The sequence below is a fragment of the Thermobia domestica genome, chromosome 8, assembly GCF_964235325.1.
Source record: "Thermobia domestica chromosome 8, izTheDome1.hap1.1, whole genome shotgun sequence".
Taxonomy (NCBI): Eukaryota; Metazoa; Arthropoda; class Insecta; order Zygentoma; family Lepismatidae; genus Thermobia; species Thermobia domestica.
The window spans coordinates 133761067-133785221 of record NC_137461.1 but is presented as its reverse complement, the minus strand read 5'-3'; the positions used below and the strand labels follow the sequence as shown (position 1 = coordinate 133785221).

The following is a 24155-nucleotide window of genomic DNA, read 5'->3' as shown; positions in this document are numbered from 1 at the left end:
ATTCTATAAAGGTATGTAAACCCGACTACTGCTTTCATACGCAAAGGGCAACCAGGTGTGCTTTGGAGGTGAGGTGATTTTAGTTTAGCGTCCCTTTCAGCAGCGAGGCTATATGAGACGTGGACCTACTGATTAACGTGGAATCCGAACCACATGAGCTCCCGCCGGGAATCGAACCCGGGTCTCCCACGCCAAAGGCGCGTGCGCTAACCGCTTAGCCACGGAGGAGCTCAGGTGTGCTTTGGAGTTGGCATGTAGAATATAACAACCAAGAAATTGTGTAACAACAACCAAGAATTGGACGCGATTTAATGTTTAAGTGAGGTCCCTAAAATGCATAAAAGCTTTAGCCCTCAATATTAGAAAAAGCGCCTAATGCTTTTAGTTTTATTGCTGTTTTGTAAAACGATTTGATATTCTGGTGTCAGGTGAATTTGATTTTTTTTCACATAATAGTAGACCCTTCTTTATTTACTAGTAGACCCTTCTTTATTTACGTTAGCATCTTTACATAACATTTTTGTCTAATTGAATAAACGCTCAACTTACTCTATTTTGGTCAGCTTTAGCGTTCTTGCGGATAATGCTCTTAGGCTGGCAATATCTCTCTTTCTGCATCAGGATAACTTTTTCCCAAGTGTGTAACAAGTTTCGTATACGTTGAAGTATCTTTAGTTTTTTCTTCCTCTTCGAGGGTTTACGATGTCTACTTTGAACGGTTCTTTTTCACTAAAAACGAAATTATTAAAATTTAGAACATTTTCTATTGCTAAAGGTCTCAGGGTTAAACTCTATTTTGACGCCATATAATGTATACAAGCTTGATGACCCACAAGATAATCAACGGCATGGAGACGTGGAAAGGAAATAGGGATACTACCACCTTTTCCTCAGGAGGGAAGAAGAGAATAAATATGATGATGAATCTTTCTGAGATAAAGCATTCTGGAGATAGAATAGTTCCCTCTTGAGATCTGATCTCCGGCTGGGAAGGAGAAACCAATAGTATGGAGAAAGAGGAGTCAGACATGATATGGTACGTCACCTCAATTATTCAACATTCGTTTGTCACCATTTCATAGACTGCCAATTATATTAATAGTATGGCTTCGTTTGCTGTGATACCGATACTCCTGGAATAATTTCTGTTGGAAGTGGAAATACCCAGCAGATGTGGACATAGAAACATTAAATGATCTTGTAACTATACTCCAACGACAGCCCATAAGAACACAACAATGCCTTCAAAAGATTAACCAAATTAACTCAAATGCGAAGTTAATTTTGGGACATACTATATGTATAAAGAAACACTGTATTTTTCTTCTTCTCTTTTTCAGAAAAGGGCAGAATATGATATAGGCATCAACCACTCCACATGATGTTCTTCCAGCAATTCATATGAACGGTTTCAGAGAGCATATGTTTGTATTTGTACAGCTTCATTTAATGAATATTGACCTATATAATAATATAAAAAGTAGGCGAATACTTCCAATTTCAGATCATCTTGGTAATTCAATAATAAAAATAAAATAATAATGTGTACAGGTTGCAATGGTAGTTTATTGAAATATTTTCAATAAAACTTCCCCTAGTCATTTGTCTTTCCTGTTCTGCAAAAAAATGTGCTGTAAATACTATATTATAGATGGGGCCTAACTACACTTTGATTAGTTTAAAGACGCGGTAGCGTGGTTGGTGTCTGCTTACATGGCCCTGCGTACGACACTGGTGACAGCGGGAATTTTTTCTTATTCTACCCTCATTCCAACGGAGCTCTGAGATTCACCATCTATATATTAAAATGCAGATTTATATGTTTATGGCCAAGAAACATTTGTTTGTATCCAATACTTTCTACAATGAGATTTAGAAAACCACAAGTGCTAGAAACGTGCCGTTTTCGCTGGTCGATTCCAAATTTTGTGTAGATTGTGTAGATTGTGTTAATTGTGTGTGTAATGTATTTGCTTATTACATAAGCAAGAAGAAAGAAAATACCGATCATACATGAATTAGAAACTCCAATCGGAAATAGGTTCAAATCTTGCAAGCGGTGCGAGTTATTGAAAAGATAATCGAAAAAAAATCTCCCCTTTAAGGAACCACAAAGATCTTTATCAAGACGTATTTCACTTGTAAAATGAAATCTTTAAGTTTTACGTCCCACGGTTATGCCGGTTAGGCTAAAGGAGACGGTGATGAGAGATGAGTGAAATGGTGGAATGAAGAAAGTGGGAGGAAACGGGATAACCCCGAGAAAACCCACGAGCACGGTGTTTGTCATCCACAAAGCCCACACGGCGCGAGCTGGAATCGAACCAGGGACCCCAAGGACTGGAGGTGAACGCTCTACCACAGCCACCGCGCCCCCGTATTTCACTTGTGTCTATAAAAGGACATGTACATATGTTGTGAGGAATGACAAGGAAATTCATGGTCATATGTGAATGATGTGCTGTGTAGAGAGCGCAGGTTCAGCTAATGTACTATGAACGTACTATTACAAATAGCAAGAAGGTGAAACTGAAGAACCCCTCGTAGTTATGATTACCATATGCGCCTCTGGGTCGATAGATCCGGGTTCACTTCACAGTGGACGCTTACTAGTTCCTTTACCTAGTTAACACTATGTAAATGGTTAGAATGAAATACTTACGTCTGTTTTACACGAAAACTAAAGTATTACATAATACCAAGATCGTATGGTTTTGATACCTTGGTCCTAACTTGAAGACTACACAAATAAATGCTTTGATAATCTCTTATCCTAATATTAAATAAAGGAAACATTTAACATTGAACTGTAACGATTACACTGGTTTTCTTACATGGCCTACATACTCATCGCGCCCAACGAATTCTCCAAATATATTAGTTTGACAATTCTTATAAATTAATCAAAATAATAGGTTACACTAATATGTATCTGCAAAATTATTGAATAATTTTCCTATAATATGGTCTATTTTCACTGAGCAAAAGAGTTTATAGTAGTAACAATGTTAAGTTAAAATAGAACTAAAGATGAATTGTTATGTTCAAAGTGAGCATAGTCCGTTAGCTGAAGTTTAGGAGTTTCGAGACTGTGCGTGCGTGCTGCAATGCCACAATGACGTCATCAAAGTGGAATTAATACGCAGGATGTGATGGCTACTGGCAGAACCAAAGAACGGTTTGTTGTGTCCACCAACAGCCATGCTCTTCCGCTGCCTTTCCCCCACTGCCGCAAAACTTATGGTTCCCCTCACATCCCCTGTGTTGCGAGTAGAACCAGTCATGTCTGCGGTAAACTCTACAATGTCAAAAGGAATGTCCGGTCGCGTTTCAGTGATCAGGTGGATAGCCACGTGAAGGAATGTAATATGAGGAAAAGAAGGGAGGTTCCGCACGCTATCAAACACCAACAAGATTATTCGAACAAATTGGAAAGTACTCCAGATTTTATAAATATTTAATGGATTAAAAAAGTTTTTAATTGCTTACTTTCCTGGCAAAGAATACACAATTTAAAGTAACGGCTTTTAATTTTGCTAGTTATCAGTTTTCAAACGTAAAGTTTATTATAAACATGTGGGGAAAGAACAAGCGCGTCTTCCTGTAAACCCTACATGTAGGCAATTTAGTCTACAAAAATACGTATCTTCCACAATCAAGTAATACTCTGTTACATTCCGAATTACCAGTACAACCTTTGAACTATTCATTTTTACTATTGTTAGTACTTGCCGCTTTGAATCAGTGGTTCTTAACATGAGGGTTCTCGTTTCCAAAGTGGGCGACTGGGGGACAACAGTTTATTTAGGAGGCTCTGAGGTTTCATGATCTATTCCCCTCTCATTATTGGACGAAAGCCATTATGTACTCTACAAATTACCAAAAGCTTAGAATTTTTAAAGACTTAAGTTGATTTTAGTTTAGCGTCCCGTTCAGCAGCGAGGCTATATGAGACGTGGACCTACTGATTAACGTGGAATCCGAACCACATGAGCTCCCGCCGGGAATCGAACCCGGGTCTCCCACGCCAAGGCGTGTACGCTAACCGCTTAGCCACGAAGGAGCTCGTAGAATTTTTAATGGTGATTTTCCCAATATGGAATACTAGCAGGATCCTATTTTGGAATATTCCTAATTGTAATAACTACTACTACTACTCTTAAAGAAAGAAGAAAGAAATTTATTAGCTTAAGGAAAGGAACAAAGGAAATATTCGGGCCTCGAACTCCGAGATCACATCGGCCTGTAAGTTAAGTCTACGAATTGGAAAAGACTCGACCCTGGCCTAAGGAAAAAGTATCATCCCAGCATACGCCTAATGATACTGAGGAAAAGCAGGGAAAAGCTCACCAAAGGCCGGCGTCAGGATAGGCGGTCTGAGTAGGGATCGTGCCCATCCTCGAATTGTCCAAATATCACATTGTAGACAAATGAGCATGTTTTGTTCTAGTATTTCATTTTAAGAACAGGTAGTGTTCCATATTAGGAGCGGGGTGTGCCTAATATGGGAATTGAGTTTCTTTCAATTTTGTAATATTGTAAAAAATCATTACTGAGGAACAAACTTTCATACTTGTATTTTGATTTGCAAAGGTACCACAAGTAGTATGATGTGTAATATTTTTATTCTGGAATACGCATTTCTGAGAAATAAAGAAGAAACAAAAAGTATTCCATATTCGGTGCCTTTACCCTATATTTTAAAGTTTCATGGAATCTGAAAATTGTGCACGTATGGGCTATAAATCTACAATGCTATCTCAATTTTCCACTAGTTTATCTTTTTTCTTTTGTAGTCTTTTCAATGTCAATAAAGTATGCGCCTAAATTTTAAAAGAAATTAAAATTTCCCGATTTTAATATTTATTATTTATTTATTTCATTTCGATTTGTTGAGTTATCATCACCACTAAATTTCCATCCCGGATTGATTACTAAACTGTGTGAAATTTAACATTTCTTTTCAGCATCGAAGTCATAGGATACGTGAATCTATATGGCACTGAAATAATGCCCCAACAAGAAATCGAACCCGGGTTTTCTGAACCAAAGGAACGGATATCAAATATTTGACAGGAAGAAGCTATGAACTCATTTTACAACAAAACTGCAAATAATAATGTTAAATTTGCGTTATTTCTCCATTCATACTATTGCAAGTCGTTAGCATATCTACTCATATTCAGTAAATCTACAGGTATTGTCTAAATCAACAATCTAAACTAACCAACCGCAGCAAATTTAGTGATAAACAGAGAAGATTAATACAAAATAAACACAAAAGTTTTATGGTTATAGCTAGCTATTATACATATAGAAATAATGACCTCTACCTACACCCACATAAAAGGATTTTGATTAGCGACTATTTTGGTACTTTCTAAATACTTTATATACAACCGCCTACTCTCCAAACTAATATTAAAATTCTTTAACACGATATATATCTACTTGGCACCAAAAAAAAAAAAAAAAAAAAAAAGTGCCGCTGACAGTAAATGACGTCACTACCTGGGACTTCCCGCGCGACGGTCACGGAGGGTGAAGGCCTTCAAACAGGTGCATGCACTGGGTTGAGTAACCAACCGAGCCGAAATACAAGGTGAACTTTTATGCCCTTCCCCATAGTTACTACAGTACCCCTTTCAAATAACAACGATGCATAACACAATGCCTCTGTCATGCAGGTCGAAAACTTACCAAAGAAAAAAGAAGAAAAAGGTTACATCGTAATCAATTTTATATAGATATAGGCTGTTGGCTGCAACATTGTTAAAACATTTTTCCCGGAATTTCATTATATCGGTTCTTTTAACTCACGTCCTCCTTTTCCAGAAAAATGGCAAATTCTTTTCTTATTTTCTTTCTTCATTTCTAACGGAAATACGAAAAGCAATTTTGGCTTCGCATTCCAGTGATCCATTATTCATACTTATCGATGCCGATTCTGGGGCCCGTGCCTCCAAAATTTTGCTTTGTCCCTCCAAGATCTGAATACCTTCATTATCTGATAACACACATGTTTGATCCCCCTTCAATTATTCACAAATCGGTGCCGCAGACTATACTACGAATATGAACAGAACGTGTTTTGGACTACCAGTGAATAATAAGATTATAAAGCTCTAACTCAGTCTTTCTCAAAGTATGGGTCGCGGGCCGTTTCTTTGGTAGATCGCGAGAAGTTTTTTTCCTTTTAATTGTGAAAATTTTATGTTGATGCAGAAACTTATGTTGCAAAGCAAGTACCATTCAGGAAGTGAAAATTGAAAGCGTTTGTTAATGAGATGACAAGTAAGTGGTTATTCACAGCCCTACCCTGTTGTACAGTCAGTAGAGATGCTGGGTTAGGATGGAAAGAGAATGGGTAAGTCAAAATCTGTCACGGGGTAGGACATTGCGTTGAGAATAGTGAGAGCTCTGTGTTACCTTTAATTATATGAAAAAATTAGAATTATGATGTACAAAATTGAAATACCACCATTACGTAGAATGACAATGTGTATTTGAATAAAAGTAGGTGGGCCACAAAGTACTTTTTCAGATTTAATGTGGGTCGCGGTAACAACAAGTTTGAGATCCACTGCTCTAACTCTCTATAGCCACCTTTCACACTTGTTTCACGGGTAGAGCATCAATCCCTTGCTTCTCAAAGTTACCAGTTTACTTACAACATATTACCAGCAAAGAAACGAGTAAATGTTTTAGAGTTATTTTCCACTGTCTGGAACGCCAGTATTCGGAATATTTACTAGTCTTTATTTAATAATTTTGTTTTATACACATTTTTCTTCCTTGTCCTCACCTTGTACAGATCCAATAATATTATCTAGACAGAACTGAAAGTAATACATACATACACAGCGTACATACAAGTTATTTTCAAAATTCCAATAACTCTCGTCTACATGACATTGTAAATGAAAAATCCATAAAGAGACTGATGATTGCTGGAAATCAATTATTATTAAGTAATTGGTAAAATGATAATATGGGAGAATTATGACAAAACACGGACACTAAGTTGTTGAGTATAAATTCACATAACCTAAGATCGAATCCGAGATTCCTTACACCAGAGGTGAGTAGGCGTCTATCAAAAAGTCACTGTACATTACATTGTAGTCTTTGAATATAGATTACGTTTAACAATATCCTTTCTTAAAAGAAAGAAAAAAAAACATATTCTTCGCAACTACTTTTATACACTGGACTGCAGACTTCAATCGTCTAAAGGGGCGCGGTGGCTCAATGGTAGAGCGATCACCTGCAGTCCTTGGGGTCCCTGGTTCGATCCCAGCTCGCGCCGTGTGGACTTTGTGGTGGACAAACACCGTGCTCGTGGGTTTTCTCGGGCTTCTCCCGTTTCCTCCCACTTTCTTCATTCCACCATTTCATTCATTTCTCATCATCACCGTCTCCTTTGGCCTAACCGGCATAACCGTGGGACCTAAAACTCAAAGGTTTCATTTCATTTTTTTTTTTTTCAATAGTCTAAAGTTTGAAAACTCTCAGAAGTTTCTTCAGTTCTGGGAATAGATTCCAGTTATAGGGAGTTAGATTTGGTGCATAAGGTTGGCATGGGAATAATATCAAGCACATATACTCCTAAAACTTTCATGTTTGACACGTAATATGTGGCCTTGCATTATCCTAATGCAGAATTGTCAATTTTGAATCTTCCGGGTTGACATTTGATGAACACTTGTCACAGTAATACGGACAAAATTTTAGAAGAATATAATGCATTGATTGCGGTTTTCTTTGGGAGACAACCTCATCACGAGCAGTGGACAATTCACTCCTTACCGAAAGAGCAGCATGTGTTTGTGCTTTTCCTAGTCTGCATCACATTTTCGAAAACACTTGTCTGAACAGTACCTAACGATCTAAGACTTTGCTGACTCCTACATGATTATGCAGAATCAAATGAATCTGCATGTAATAATATTTACACTCACACTAACCTAGCAAAAAATAATTTGTCTTTCTGCACGGGACTATCATCACCAGGTGATGTTCACGTCGTTTACGGTTGTGGTCGATCAACTTAATGATAAAACTGTACTTCTGGCTTCTGTTGACTCGTTATTGTCTATGATTTTTAGTTGGGCCATATATGATTAGGCCAATTAGAAAACGCAGGAGCAACATTTGGCTGCATGGAAATAAACACCACCATCTTTTTCATTTTTTTTTATCTTATATTATACCTTTATAGGAAAGTAAAAGCTTCGATATTATATATATTAGCCATACACAGCTTTTCTATCGTACTGTTTTCCTATCTTTTGCGGCTTCTTGCTTTCCTTCATTGTTCTAATAGAACTCCGCTTTGCAAATAAACACGAAAGAACGAACGAACGAACTCTTCAAGAGGCTTCGTGTAGTGAATCAAGATTCTTTGTCTCAGCCAGACAATTTTTGCAGCTCGGAGAATGTTTAGTTTGTAAACACCTTGCTACGCACCTCTGTTCTCTCAGCACCTTGTAAATTACTCCCTCTGTTTATACACAAAAATGCCTTTCGTTAACAAGTTCTAAACCACGCCTACAAAACACATTTCGCAGGTTTCAAAGAATGGTTGTGTTTTAGTTTTTAACACTAAAATCTTAACATCCATACATACACGAAAATGTTGCAGCATGATGTTGAATAGTTATACGAGGTTAATGAAGTAAGCTAACAAGCTGGTTAATTGCAGTTAGTCTGAAGTATATTGTCCACAACACAAAATATTTTAATGTGAGAAAAATACTATTAAATAGCATACTTAAATCATAGATTCAAAATGAATTTTTCTAAACCTGAGTTTGAAATACATTTATATTGAAATAAATATGATCTTAACAACAACCAAAGTTAAAACATTTCTTCTTTTACGCACAAGCCAGTTCAAATTCGCTAGAATTTCGAACTATCATCAACCTGTCACCTTCACGCCATCACTTCAGAAAAAGTCTTTCTCCGCGACCGGCATATTGAATTAACTTATTCAGTCTCAAGATTAAAATTTTCAAAACAAGAGCCTGTACACATATGGATTTTAAAAATTATTACTTCCCTACGTTCGTCATATTGAAACGGAGACAATTTATGTATATATATTTATTCCTATTTCATGACACAATCACCCCCATGTACCACATTTTGTGCGTTTATATCTAAAAGGTAGCTTGTAACAATTTATGATAGACCTACTTCAATTAAGATGGTGAAAGGTTTATTCGAATTAGTCCAGTAGTTTTGGAAGTCACCACTTACTCTACCCACTACATTTTTAACATTATTGTATCCTATGTAATAAGAACAGAGCGTCATCAGGACTTGGGAATTATCCACCACACAAAAGACCAAACGACATCAGAAGTAAAGAATCTGTTGTATGCGCTAACAATTTTTACAATCTCATTTTTTCGACTTAAATTTGTCTGTAATTTTAAATACGTGAGTTTCCTTTCTCACTATGAAATTGCGATAAACTTCGAAACTATGGGGATTCAATATTAAAACCTGAAGTACTAGATCTACCACACTGAAAGGAGGATCAATACTGAAATCGGAAGTTGTGCTAGTTTTTACTCCTGGTTTCAGAAGAAGAAGAGGAGCAGCTCAGATAGAATCTATTCGTGGGTTCCTGAATCCATATACAGTATCAATGTCGTTTAAGCATAGTCACTAATTCTAATTACGAATAGAGTGTGGCGCTTCCTCCACTAGGAGAACGATATGAAATGTGAAATACAAGAGTGAGTCATAGTTATGCAACATTCTGGTACAAAACATATCTACGTTTATTACAGTGCAATAAAGGAAAGTTAATATTCAAAGTATAGTTCCTCATGTTGGACTGTCTACAGCCACCTTCCTGCTAGATTCTCGATTCCACGTCGATACCACATTTGTCCTTTGAGGCCAAGAACTTCGTCACTGCTGTTTCTCCCTCTTACTGAATGGTGAAGCATTATGATTTCAAAAGTGCAGACCAAAGCAGGTAGTAAGCAGAACGGGCAAGATCAAGACTATACACATGGTGTGGAATTAATTCAATGTCCTGATTTTTTCTTTGCTTTTTTTCCAAGCCTAGTGTGATTTTGCATTATCCTTTTGCAACAATATGAGCTTTCTGTTCACCAAAGCAGAATATTTTTTGACGTAGTGCACCATACACCCGCTCCAACCACCATACACAAAGCATGACCTTATGCTCGAAACGGTTCTGTTTGAGGGTCGGTTCTGGAAGTTGGTCCTTGCTCAACCACTGTTTTTGCACATTCGGATTTGGAAAAATACTTTTCGTAGCATGTGACAGTCAGTTTCAGAAAACACGGATTATGGAGCAATTGTCGGTATACATCCACTCTCCTTTGGGACTAAGCTCGGGTCAATTCACGCGGCAGTTCCTGACTGTTTTCCCAAGTTTGTGAAGGTGACAAAACTACAGTTGACTGAGGACATGCCGAGTTGATTAGACAATCGTTGTGAGTCTATATGGATTTTCCTCAATGCGTATCGTATGACTTCAGAATCTGTTAACCTGGGTTGACTAGATCTTCAGTGATCTTAGACATTATATCTTGCATAAAATTTCTGGAACCCACGAGTTGCTGTGCTGTTATTCATTGTGCCTTATGTTTTCGCACGATCAATGTATAGAGCTGCTGCCGCAGCGTTATGCCGAGTTGGAATCACCAATATCTGACTGAACACACTGACGGAGCGGTGGCCGCTGTGTTAAACAGTCTGCTTGTTACTCTACCTCTTGGACCAGCTTGATTTTTTCTTACGTTCGATCACGGAATATACACGCACTTCCTATATGAATTGTGGAAATATTGCAAAACTTATAACATCCTTGTACATGACGTTCTAAGATTGTCAGGCTACATGTAGCAGTTGACAATGTGATGCTAAGGATAGCCAGGCTTTTTAAAGTTAGTGACTTCTGCTTTAACAACGTCGATATATTGATTATTGAAACTGGAGTGGTCCCAAATTTCTACTATTTCAGTAAGAGTAGTGATAAGAGCTATATTCATATATATTGAATTCATATGAAAAACATAATATTTCTTGTTATCTATGGCCTTTTATTTTATTTTATTTTATTTTATTTATTTATTATTTTATTTTTTTTAAATATATTGTGGTTAGTATTGAAACCTGAAATCATTGTTTTCTACCACTTCCGGCTTGGGTGATAACTGATAAGGGAGGAAATTAACCAATATTTGACACACTGAATATACATATAGCTATAACATTTCTTGCCATCTCTTATCGTTTTTATTCTATGGAGATTAATATGGACATCAACATTTCTACCACCTCTAATATTACTGACTTGAGTACATATATATATATATATATATAAAGTTTCTCCCTACCTGTGACCATTTTTGTTCTGATACCTGTTGACAATCGATAGACATAATCGTTCTATACGACTTCTTATACTCACACGTAGTATAGCTTAAGAATATATATAAGAACTGCTTCTGTGGTAATCTATGAACCGTTATCAATAAATTACAACACATTAAAAATGTCTATTCTATATTTGCAGTATAGATTACACACGCGCAGGAATGAGATTCTAATCCTAATGAAAGTACAAACTTCTCTATGTTCGTCATTTCTTTTAAAGACTTTTCTCCCATACTGATATTTAAAAATGCTTAACTATACAACTTAAGTTGTTGCACACATCAAGTGAAATAGTTTTAAAAGGTTCCCACTACAGAAACACTAAAGGGAGTTAAATGAGTGAAGAAAATGGGCTGTACAAAGCAATCAACTTCACGCAAAATTAATGCTTCAGTATGTTCGATCCACGTTACACATTCAGGTATTGTCTATTACTCTTTCACAATTTGTTAAGGACATGCAACACTGTCTCTTATTTTTGTACTATCTTTCGTTGCTCAGTAACGATCTTCGTGCATGCTGTGCACTACTTCTCCTTCATTTAAGGTCGTTTAACACGTTATCAACAGTAATGCTTCCAGAATGACAATCAGAACGAGAAGTATAGGGCTACGAACAAATACTGTCAATTTGGCATAACGCACGCAACTTATCTACGCCATGCACATACCCTAAAAAGCATGCACTTAAGATATTTATGAACCGTACATCATTAGCTTCAGCGTTTCGTACACGTGTCTCGCTTTACTGGTTCCACGGTCGAAACTGTTCAATTATCATGTTAGCATCTGTTTTGAAATCTTGTTTTTTAAAGTTTCTTTTTATCTTTAGTCCTAACTGTCAGTTTATTATTATTATTGTTATGTTTTGAAGTGAAAACACACACACACACACACACACACATTATATTATATATATATATATATATATATATATATATATATATGGAGAGAGAGAGAGAGAGAGAATGAAGTAATGTCCTGGAAACATTTTGCTGATTGTCATACACGGAAATTTAATGTGGAGACAAACATGGCGTAACATCGTGATTAAATTTTGGTGATTATAGATAGATACATACACACACACACAAAATTGATAGCGACTGTCCAAATAAAATACTAACTTTTTATGTAAATCCTTAAAAATATAGTTTCTATTTCTTGATAATAGACTTAACACGATACTAAATTAAAAAAAAAAAATGTAGGCAGTAACAAGTAAAAGAGTACATATGTTATTTATATATATTTTTTGTACAGCTTCCTAATTATTCTAAATTCAAAATTCAACTTGAAAGAAATCAGTAGGTTTTGTTTTACTTGTAATTACAATGCTCTTGTTTGTAGAGTTTATTTACATTTCACCTACTCCCACACTAACTAAAGCTCTGAAATTTAATACAGATAGGAAACCTGATGACAATATAATATTTTCACACAATTTTCACTGTAGCTTCTGGTTTTATTATAAAATTAATATTAATTGAAGGGTTGAATGCAAGAGCCAGGTATGTCCACTTTTAGAAATTTTTCCGGAGGTGCCTGCTTCTTGCTCTAACTTCACGTTGAACACTGTATATTGGTACCTCCTTTTACGTTATAACACTGAATATGATCATCGGATCCACATGATTCATGCATACAATCGAGAGTAATCTTTTCCTACTCGAACACGTAAAAATCTCAAATTCGATAAAAAAAAAAAAAAATGTTCTTGCATCCAACCTTTCAACTGTTCTATACTATATATCCTATTCCGTTATGCAACCGAAAGTACTCTGGAGTTGGCATCTGAAGATCGTGATATAACACACAGGAGATCGATCGAGATACTGTTTTTTTTTTCTCTCTCACTGTAAAACTACGATGAACTTCAGGAACTGTGAAAACAATTTAAAAATTAAAAAACGTAAAAAAAGTAATGCTTTCATAAAATGCACCAGAAAGAAGAAAATGTATATTTTTGTGGGGTAAAATTAAGATATGCAGTAAGTCTAAAAGCACTGAGCGCAAAGTAACGTCCCAAGTGTGCATAAAACCTTATCCTTCAATCTAGGGTCCAATGCTTTTATAACCGATTTACTGCAATTTCTTCATTTTGCCCGATCAATTCCTTTCTAGTGCATTTTATAAAAGCATTTCTTTAATTTTATTATTAGTTTATATATACTAATACGCCTATACACCATTTTTCCCATGAATACGAACTGTTACAATGTATTGTTACACGTACTATACCACAAAACAAAATAAAAATATTTTTTCTTACCGTACTCCCCGTGAAGTGCACATAGCTGGGGATGTCCTGCGCAAATTTCCTGTGGAAACACATAGTCTGTGTAATAGTCATATTGGGCCAAAGTGGAGCAATACATGTCATGATTTTCCGTTCCCTGCCCTGCTACCATAGCCTCTAATATGGGACGGGAAGGGTCGTCGTTTTCAGCAGGCTGATATATGATGCACTGAGCACAATACCAACATGGACAGAAAAACACTGTGTTGTCCACCACGAACTCTTTCGTTTTCCGGAAAGAAAAAATAAATTCACGCACACATGTATAAAAAACGGGAAAACTACCCACTGTGATACCTTGCAAGAAAACTATTTAAAAATATATAAAAAAAATTTTCACAGTAGTTTTATTTTTCAACCAAACATTATTTCTTCACTACCGAAGTATGTGAACACTTGAAACTGAAAGCGCTGCAATTTCTTGATAATGGTGTCTATTTTTCTTGCGTATAACTGGATTTACTCTCATTACTTGCAGTCGTCAATACGTTCGTCTAAATGTAGAAAAAGAGAAAAAGAAACATGAATAATACCAGATTATTTAGTATTAAGAACGTGAATGCCAAACTTCGAAGTCACCCTCTTCTTTATTATTAAAAATACATAAATATGTCATGAATGAAATACAATTGTTATAGATCAGACTTAAGTTTATTCATTAACGCACTGCCAAACAGGAAACATGCCTGATGCAAAACGACAATTGTTTCTCTTCAACAGAAGTTTATCTCGCATATTGAAATCTGCAAACTCCGAAACCAATAAACTCAACCTCGTTTAAACTACGTTAGTCGCGGTACTTAACTATTTTTGAAAAATAGGCATTTGCAACTTTGGCAAAAAGCCTGATACACTATAAATACGATGGGCATAGCACATTGCGTTACAAAAGAAATATCTACATGAGATTTTGGATCAAATAATGTAAACCATCTTTCCAAACTACTTATTAGGTAAAATTTAAATCAATAACTGGCTTAAAAATTGATTATGGAAAAGATGGAAGCACATTCAACAATACACAGCACACAAACTCAATCTTGGACTACTTTATATCCCAAATTATTGTCCACGACTGGCGTCGTTTTGGCTAGTCGTCAACAGAGCTTATAACTCGTGCGTACTTTGCTCCCTTTTCCCACTCCCCCAGATCTTTTCTTTTCTTCATTACTCCGGAAAATACTACTATTAGAAGAAGAAACGAATCAGACGATCTACAAGTTCCGTATCAGAAAAGATCATAGTCATTGTAACTATGGGAACCACGACGTTCAGCTGTTTCTAGTTTATTTCCGGAGCCCAAAAAGGATGGCACTACGCCCGCCCCAAAAGACGGAAGGTCTGACTGGGTTTCAAAGAGAGTAGACGAAAGTGGGGGACGGGAGAGAGACAAGACGAATGGCCACAAGGGTCTGGGTGAAGGTGAACATACTCGATCGATAAAGACAGTTCTTCCTAAAGGAAGACACTAGCGGTTGGAGAGGGGATTACTGGACTGCCGTGTTATAGAGCCACATAGTGCAGTGATTGATTTTGTTTTAGGAGGTATGGCCATTATAATGCATGTAATAATACTACATACAAATAAGACTGAAAGTTACACAATAAGAACCACCAGACATCGGGAAATATTTTTTTTCCTTATCATATCATCTACTGGTACATGTAATTAACGTTACCATTTAAATATAAAAGCTTCGAAATACGACTTGCAGTGTTTGACAAACCCAAAAGAGCCGAACGGACACAAAGATAATTTTGACTCCGGTAACAAGTAATAATAATAATAATATGCGTAAAATCAACAAGTTAGTGATGCACAAAGAATTTCGTGATGCAAAGAAATAGCTACATTAAAATATACACAGAAAAAATACGCTCTTTGTTGTAGTATTCTTAGTCTTCAACATTTTATATGTGATGATCACGTTGCTTGGTCTCATTTCGCGAAGGTCATTCGAGTCAAAACCGAAAAGAAATATTTTGAATACCATAATATATACAGTTTATTATTATGATTGATATTGCAATTTTAAATCTATGTTTAGCGGAGGGCGGTAGCATTGTCCTGTAATTCCGCTCTCTTGGAGGTGGGATATTGTGGTGGGGAATAGCATAGAATTGGAAGGCTGATGTTGCACAATTCTGTGCACCCGCCAATTTCACCGGCTCCAATCAAGATTGTAGTTAGAAGTCCACGTTAATAGTAGGTTTCTCCTTTATAACCTAAATGCATTTAAGTATATGATTTAATTAGTGCTGTATTAATTCAACGAGCATTTATTTAAACACTACGTGCGAGGCCAATTCACAGTAGAATCATTAATAAACAAATGAAGGAAGTGGAAGTCGACAGAGACCAGTATTATTAAAGTTACCATCTCGGTATTCGCTTGCTGAATTTACCCTGGTGAAAAACACCTCTAGACTACATTTTTTTTTTTTTTAAGTGCGCACATGGATTAAAATTATGTTGCATTCCTTTCTTTTCCAACCTATACAACTAAAATATTAGTTTGACTGTCTTATCTAGCGAAAATCCAGGATAGTTTTCAATTCTTGAGATTTGTAACTAATAAAACCAAGAACGGAACAGAGTATTGTACTGAATGTCAATATTGTTTTACAGGTAACTGCATGTCAGTGACTTCGCTACATTTGATTAAGCAACCACTAACGCAATTTCGTAAAACGAGCGGATTGACTATTATAGGTTTTCTAACACATTAGGTTGAAAGTTGCAAGCATACAGATGTTAGTAGGATTAAGGATGCAATTTGGAAACTACGCCAATATCAATGTTCCAATCTATCAAATCAGTGAAACATCAGTCTGAATATGTGAACAAATGCAAAGCCATGGTTTTGGGAAAGACTCAATAATGATCACGCAAACCAATGACTGAATAAATTTTCCTTATGATAAAATGGATAGTTCACCTAAAATTAAAACAAATCTAAACTGATTAGTTTCAACTGTCATAAGAATTCTACATTTATCATCTTGATAACGTATGTGGTTTTTTTATTTGCAGCTGTATGTACAACAGGAAATGTTCCAATATACGATCTCTAACGACAAGCTTAATTTGCAAAATATTTAGAAACTGGTGATCAATTAGGGGAATTCTGATTTAAAAAGAAAAACTAAAAGAAAGACAGAAAAACTCATGTAAATTTAACACACGTTTTATCATTATCTGAAAACGAAGATACAAAAAAAAAAAAAAAAATCATGTTTACAACAGTTATCATAAAATTTGCTGTGTGTAACAAGACACCAATGAAGATTCTACTTTTGATCTATTTTTAATGGCTCGATCTGTCTTCAATTATGTTACCAATACCAAAATGTCTCTAGTACGGTACATAAACTGATCTGATTTGATCTTCGGTAATTCACTAAACACTTCTTTCATTTATTTTTTGTATGAATTTTCGGTTAACGGCATACGCATTCAGCTTTCGTAATAATGTTAATTTCCTTCAACAAACTCTGCTCAGCTGAAAGAGCATGTAGAATAACGGCAACAGATAGTTATGATTATGAGAAAACCTTTCACGTTGGCTTCTATGTAAACGAGTGTAAGTAGGTTTAGTACTAATTAGCAGCATGAGGAATTTAGTATTTCTCACTTCATCCATCACTCCTTTTTTTTAAAAAAAAAAAAAAAAAAAAAAAAAAAGCAAAAGAAAATACACAACTTCAGGACACATTACATTGGATTACTAAATACGTGTGATCCCCATTGAGCACACAGAGACGAATATTAGAAAGTTAAATACGAACACATTTTAATAAAGACCGATATCACAAGGATCCAGCAATACATTACTGCTTTAGAAATGCTCCTTTAGGTAGAACATTTGGGTATATTAAAAATGAGTATGCGCTTACAGCTATTTTATTACTTCATTTTCGGGAGATTTCAAGTTACATTTTCACTGGTCACTCTGGAAGCTTTGGAGTTTCATAGAGAGTATTTTGAAGGACTGTAAAGGCAAATATGTTAGTACAGTTCGTTATGTGGATTTTGTAACGCCACTGGCAATTCTTTCTGATTGATTGCCACAGTATCACTCTGTGAAAAGACTATTCGTCAAATACATACATTCTATTTTACTAGTCATTATTTTAACTCTAACAGGGTTCCTACTGATCTGGAGAAATCTTTTTTTCCCTGACCTTTGACAGGAAATTCCCTGACTTCCATTAGAGGTGTCGGATGATGTCATATAAATAAGGAATAAATAACGGCAAGTATTTATATATGAGAACATGTATGAGACAAATAATAATAAATTGCTCATACGTGCATTCCACTTACCACCCATAAAAATCTGAGTAACGTTCCACATTGTGATCATTAAGGCCCGGTTTTTTATGTAAAAACATATTTTTTTCACTCGTAAAGCCCAAAACAAAGTTTATTATCCCAATTAAGAGTCTGCAAGTGTAAATTACAAACTTTATTTCACATAAAAATACACATTTTCTGAAAAAAGTTATGTAAATAAATATTTTGGATATTTTTGTAATAAGTACATATTTTTTAATAATTTTCCATTATTTTATTCTAAATTTCACAACGAATTGTCTTTTTCTTTCTCTCGAAAGAAATTAACATCGGGAAAAGAATAGGCTACATATATTTATTCATCGTATTTACAAACAATTTCCCACCTACAATTTTATAAATTCTGCTTATCAGCTCTTGGTAACTTTACCGCAGCTTGACAACTGCTAGGCTGTTCAATAAATCTTTACCGAATGATGTGAAATATGACACTGTTTTGCTTTTTCTGACTGATTATGCATGCTTATATGAGGAAAACTGCTGAAGCTCTTTCTGTATGCTACCCTAATATGATTCACGTGAGATGTGTCGAACACGCTCTACATCTATTGTGTGAAAAAATCCGAGCCCTTTATCCTAAAGTGGATAAGTTAGTGTCAAATGAAAGAAAAAATCGTAAAATCGCCAACTAGAATTGAACTTTTCAAAGAAACAAATCCCGATCTTTCACTCAGTCTAACACCCGTAATCACGCGGTGGGGTGCCTGGCTTAATGCAGTACTATATTATGAGGAGAATTTTGAAGCACTTGTATCTGTAGTAACTAAACTAAACCAAGAAGATGCTAGTGGCTTGAAATGTGATTTGGCTTTCATATCTGGCAATTTCGGTTTTTTGACTCACTACATGAAGAAACTTAAACTATGGGAGATCTATTGAGCACCTCAGTTAAAGTAGTATAGTGCGTTGAAACAAAGCTGAATGTTGTTTCTGCTTCGAAATTGAAGTCGGAACAACAACAACAACAAAAAAAAAAAACTGTTTAAGAAAACTATTGGCTATAAAACACTACGTAAAATAACTGAAGTATTGGAAGGCCAAAACACAAGTGAAGTTGATGGTGTGAGTATTCATGATATGCCTCACGTGAGGTTACCATCGTGTGATGGAAAAGGATCCTTTTCTCAACATAAGACATTATTCCGTGACAATAAGCTTGGCTTTACGATAGACAATTTGGAAAAGACGTTAGTTATTCACTGCAATGCCAATGGAATTTCGACATCTGATGAATAGGAGCTATTAGGCGATTCTCAGCGTTACGCACAGGACATTTGTACACAAAAACTGCTTTTTTAAACAAAAATGTACTTTCAAATAAAATAAAAAGTATGTCAAAATTAGGGGAGAAATTATTAGTGCATAGTTAAATAAAATGAAACACTCAAAACAATTGCAAATTTGAATTATAAGCCAAAATTAAGCGTTACGCACGGGACTCAGAGAAAAACCTCATTTGACAACCTTAATTTCATTGGATATTTTCTGCGATTTATAGCAGCATTTTCAATTTATATGCCATCACTTGTGTTCTACATTCATTCTCTTTACTGTGCATTATATTTTTAAATTGGAAAATAGAATTTAATTAGTTTCACATTATGTTTTCTTTTTCGACTCACCGTTACGCACGGGACAGAAAAGTAATCATGCAATTGTTTGGTTGTTCTAAGACTTATTATGCAATATCCTTACTAAAGAGATTGATATTTTAAGATTAACATTTGGACATTAACAAAATAAAACTTTGCTAGGCAACTCGCTTAGTGTTATTACCATGTCTTTGGGGTATTTGTCTGAGCGCTGATTAGTGGCGTCCAAACCACATAATATTGTGCAACTGTTGAGCTGCTCGATCCTATGTGCTACCTACCGTTGAGTCGTTTGAACGCTGCCATTGTCAGGTGAAATGCAGGAAAATTAATTGAAGGGAAACAGTTGGTTTTTGGTTATTTGGTATTATTGATTGTTACTTCACAGTGAAGATTTGCTTTAATGTTAGTTTTTTAAGTAAGTAATATGGATTCACAGACAAGTAACTCTGTTCAAAGTAATATTGTCAGGGATGAACTGAATCGATCAACAAAAGCAATGAGTGGCACTGAAAGGGCTAAGGACAAGGTGAGACTGAAAAATAAAGTGAGAATGCAGCATTATCTCACGTTCCTTTTGCGAAATTCATTCCGCATTGTTTCGTTGTTGACCATTTAGAAGAGAAAAACACTCTAAAATGTGAAGAAGAACAAGGTAATTCAAGTTAGATTGATTCAAGTAAAACGAAAAGAGTGCCAGTGTACAGAATGATATATTCATCAAGTGATGAGAGCGACATTAATTCAGAATACAACTTTGAAGACGATGTTCATAATGATATTCCAACCCTCCAACTGTCCAGCTCAGAATGGCCAATATCAGAGCAGGTGTATCTCTCCTAGTGAAATTTGATTGTGGTTTTTCCAGGAATAGGATTAAATATCGGTAGGTATGTCTGTCTCAAAGTGATGTAGAAGAAGATGGGGACATTATGAAGTAACGAATCTGAAATACATGGACAAGTTTTGTTTTGATGAAAAGAACAGATCTTTTGCCTCATTCGATCAAGTTTTAAATATACTTCAAGCACCTAATTTGCTGATAAAGGGTGAAAGAATGTACTATAAAGTTCAAGAAACCAATAGCCGTTTTTGTAAAGAACTAAAGTGTTTTGAAGCAGAACCCTGCACGAGCCGGGCGCGTCCGGTTCGGTCTGGACACACTGAAAGACGGATCAGAAAGTAATGTTAGCCTTTGCTAATCGTAATGTGTTTGGGAAACTGACTTTTTATTCAAGACTGCAAAGTACTGTAATACTACTACTATTACTATCTCTACTACTATTACTACTATGACCACTGCTAATACTACTACAACTGATACGACTTCGCGTCAGAGTTGACATGTCTGGTAATACCGAATTTACCTTCTAAGTACAGAAAAAAAGGAGAAATATTAGTTACTATGGCCGGTCTGCGTAGAATGTGAACCGATGCTTGATCTACAAGGGACAACGGTGGCTCATTAGGGAAAGCACTCACATCTTGTGCTAGAGGTCGTCGGATCAATCCCTGCTCGTGCTATGCGAGCTTTGTGGTGGACAAACACTGTGTGCGTGGGAGTTTCCGGGGTGGTCCCGCTTCCTCCCAGTTTCCATTCCACCAATTCATCCCATCACCATCCATACACCCTGAGCCGTAGTTACCTACAGAACGTATGATAAAGTCAAGTACTTAACCTACTAAGTAGAATTTGGTATGCTACCATTAGACCACGGAGGCCAAAACCGTGAACTGGCGTGCTCATAAGATCAGTGCAATTTGTAGTAATGTTCAATTAGCAAAGGAAATACCAAATGGTGTTATGTGTTCCTGTATTGTTTATAGTATGATACTACAAATATAACAAAATATAATGATCAAATAAATCTCCAAGACGCCAGGGTCGATTAGGTGTTCCTGGAACGGTGGCTCAATGGTTGAGCCTTCACGTCTAGTGCATGGGGTCCCTGGTTCGATCCCAGCTCTCGCCAAGTGAACTTTGTGGTTGACAAACACCGTGTGGGAGGGGGGTCTCGGCGTTCTCCCGTTTCCTCCCACTTTATTCATTCACCATTTCTCCTTTAACCTAGCCTGCATAACTGTCGGACGTAAAACTCAAAGATTTCATTTTCATTGCTTTGTTTTCGTATTACTAGTAATAGCAGTAGTGGTATTCGCTGTCGTATTAGTATAGTAATGAGTAGTAGCAGTAGGGTAGTAGTAATAGTAGTAGCAGTGGCAGCAATAGTGGAATTAGCACTAGTATTCGTAATAGTAATAGTAGTATTAGCAGTAGTAGTTGTAGTATTAGTATCACATATGATGTAGCAGTTTTACATATCTTCTCTGTTACTCGTAATGGACTAATGAGTATAGTATAAGACTTCTACGTCCATGAGCTGTATTATTGTATCTAGCTATAATAAACATGGCTGGACAGAGCAAGCACAGATAACACATAGACAGACAGAATAGGGATACAGAAAACAAGCCTTGGGTAACCTTTCACACGATTTTCCCATTCCAGAAGGACAAATAGACATTGCAATATTATGAGGACACATTTCTCATTTTCCGTTACATATTGAAGGATTGACTTGACTTATCAGACTTGGTTGTTCTCAGGCCGGTTACGCCCGGCCCGTTCTCTGTCCGGATCGGGCCGGGCCGAGCCGGGCACAGAATACAGATTCATCCGGGCCGGACCGAGCCGTCTTCGGGCCTGGGTTTGCATGGCTGTTTTGAAGCGAATTCATTTGCCCCCTAAAAGACTGTCAAACTAACTTAGATACCTACCTTTCTAATAAAAAGAAAAAAATGTGATTTATCATAATAATTTGTTTTTAAGCCTCGTGGTAAATGTTTCTATGTAACTTAACGTACACGTTTCTGGTAGTTATGTTTGATTTCTCTCAGCAAATTCATGTTTCTTTGAGTTAATACGAAAGTTTATTGTTATTGAGGTTAAACAATGTACAATAAATAGGTATTGACATCTTAATAACTTAATTTTATTCACTTCCTTACATAAATCTGTAAATGTCCTGTGCGTAACGTTACGCATGGGACATTTCTATACCTCATTAAAGAAATAAGGAGGATAATAAACAAATTTAATAAGTACCACAAATAGGCCAATAATAATAATAATAATAATAATAATAATAATAATAATAATAATAATAATAATAATTCAACTTTGGAGCAAAAGTTTAAATACTTAATCTTCTACAATTACAAAGATACAGGTTTTCCGTTACGCACGGGACAGCAAAACATGACATTAGAAAACTCATGATTTTTGCCTACCAGAATAAAATATTAACTAAAACAAAATTGTCGAATTTTTGCCAAAGGTCAACTTCATATTTTTTGCTATTGTTCATATAATTACAGATTTAGAATTTAGTTTGAAAAATATTTGAAAATTGGGATACGTGAACAGCATTGAGCATGATGTAGAACAGATAAAGTTTATATGGTCAAAACCTAGTACATATATTTTACAAAAAGATTTTAAATGTCTCAGTATATAGTTACACTATTTCTTAATAGAAAAACAAACATCATAGTTTCAAATTAATTTTGAAAATTTACTGACAATGGACCACTTGCCAGAGAATCACCCAAGTACCAGTATTTATTTTTCTGATGTGCATTTTCCAATACTTTTCCTTGTTACCTTTAGATAATCATTTTTTTTTTTTAATTTTTAGCAAATATTTTTCCATTTTTAGCACATAAAAGTCCGGGCCTAGGCGCTCATTAATTGTTGGTTAAGCTGAAAATGGTGTACACTTCTCACTAATTGGTGTACACTTATGGAAAACATATTTTAAAAAATTTCCTTGATTTCCAGTCCTTTTTCCTTGAGTTTCTCTGACCTGCACCATTTTCCCTGACTTCCCTGACCAGTAGAAACCCTGTCTAACAATAAAAGTTAGTCACGTGCTCACGCCAATCCGGGATTTTTTTTTTTTTTTTTTTTTTGTTTAAAATCGAATCCCAGGGTAGAGGTTGTGCATGCAGTAGGAACTCGTAACTGAGTCCTATTACTGGTAAGTTATATTCTTTCGCGTGCCAATCCGGAAACAAGTTACTCAAGGTGACAACAGAACTAACAAAACAGTATGTGGTGATCACGTTTTTAATGACGGAAGGCATAAAACCAACTGAAATTTAAAGCCATAAGTCACAATGCGATGGTGAGACATTCAGCCACAGTAAGACATATGAATGGTTCAAGAGATTCAAAAATATCCGTACTTCTGTCACTGAGATCCCGATTGTGGCAACCTGGGAACATCAGCACGTTGAACAGATTATCACTGACAATCATCGCATAACCTCTCGTGACTCTACTGAAGTATGTAACCCTTCGTTAGAAACAGTAAATACAATGATTCATGACCGTTTGCTATCCCGAAAAGTAAGTGAACACAGCTCTCAAAGCAGCTTTCGAAGCGATTTCAAAACAGCTTTCCGCTTTTGAGCGGCAC

At 35.9% G+C, this 24155-nt stretch overlaps 1 protein-coding gene across 4 annotated transcripts in view; it reads right to left on the bottom strand.

Moving 5' to 3' along the window:
• The window catches only part of mtgo (miles to go), an 813614-nt gene that overhangs the window by 115934 nt on the left and 673525 nt on the right, over positions 1 to 24155 (bottom strand). The window contains exon 2 of one of the 4 annotated variants that reach the window (XM_081769004.1): positions 13699 to 14219. The exons of the other annotated variants lie outside the window; for them this stretch is intronic. Within the exon in view, the coding sequence (XP_081625130.1) occupies positions 13699 to 13837 (139 nt within the window). The 5' untranslated portion in view covers positions 13838 to 14219. The remainder of the gene's footprint in view (positions 1 to 13698; positions 14220 to 24155) is intronic. 4 annotated transcript variants of the gene reach the window in all.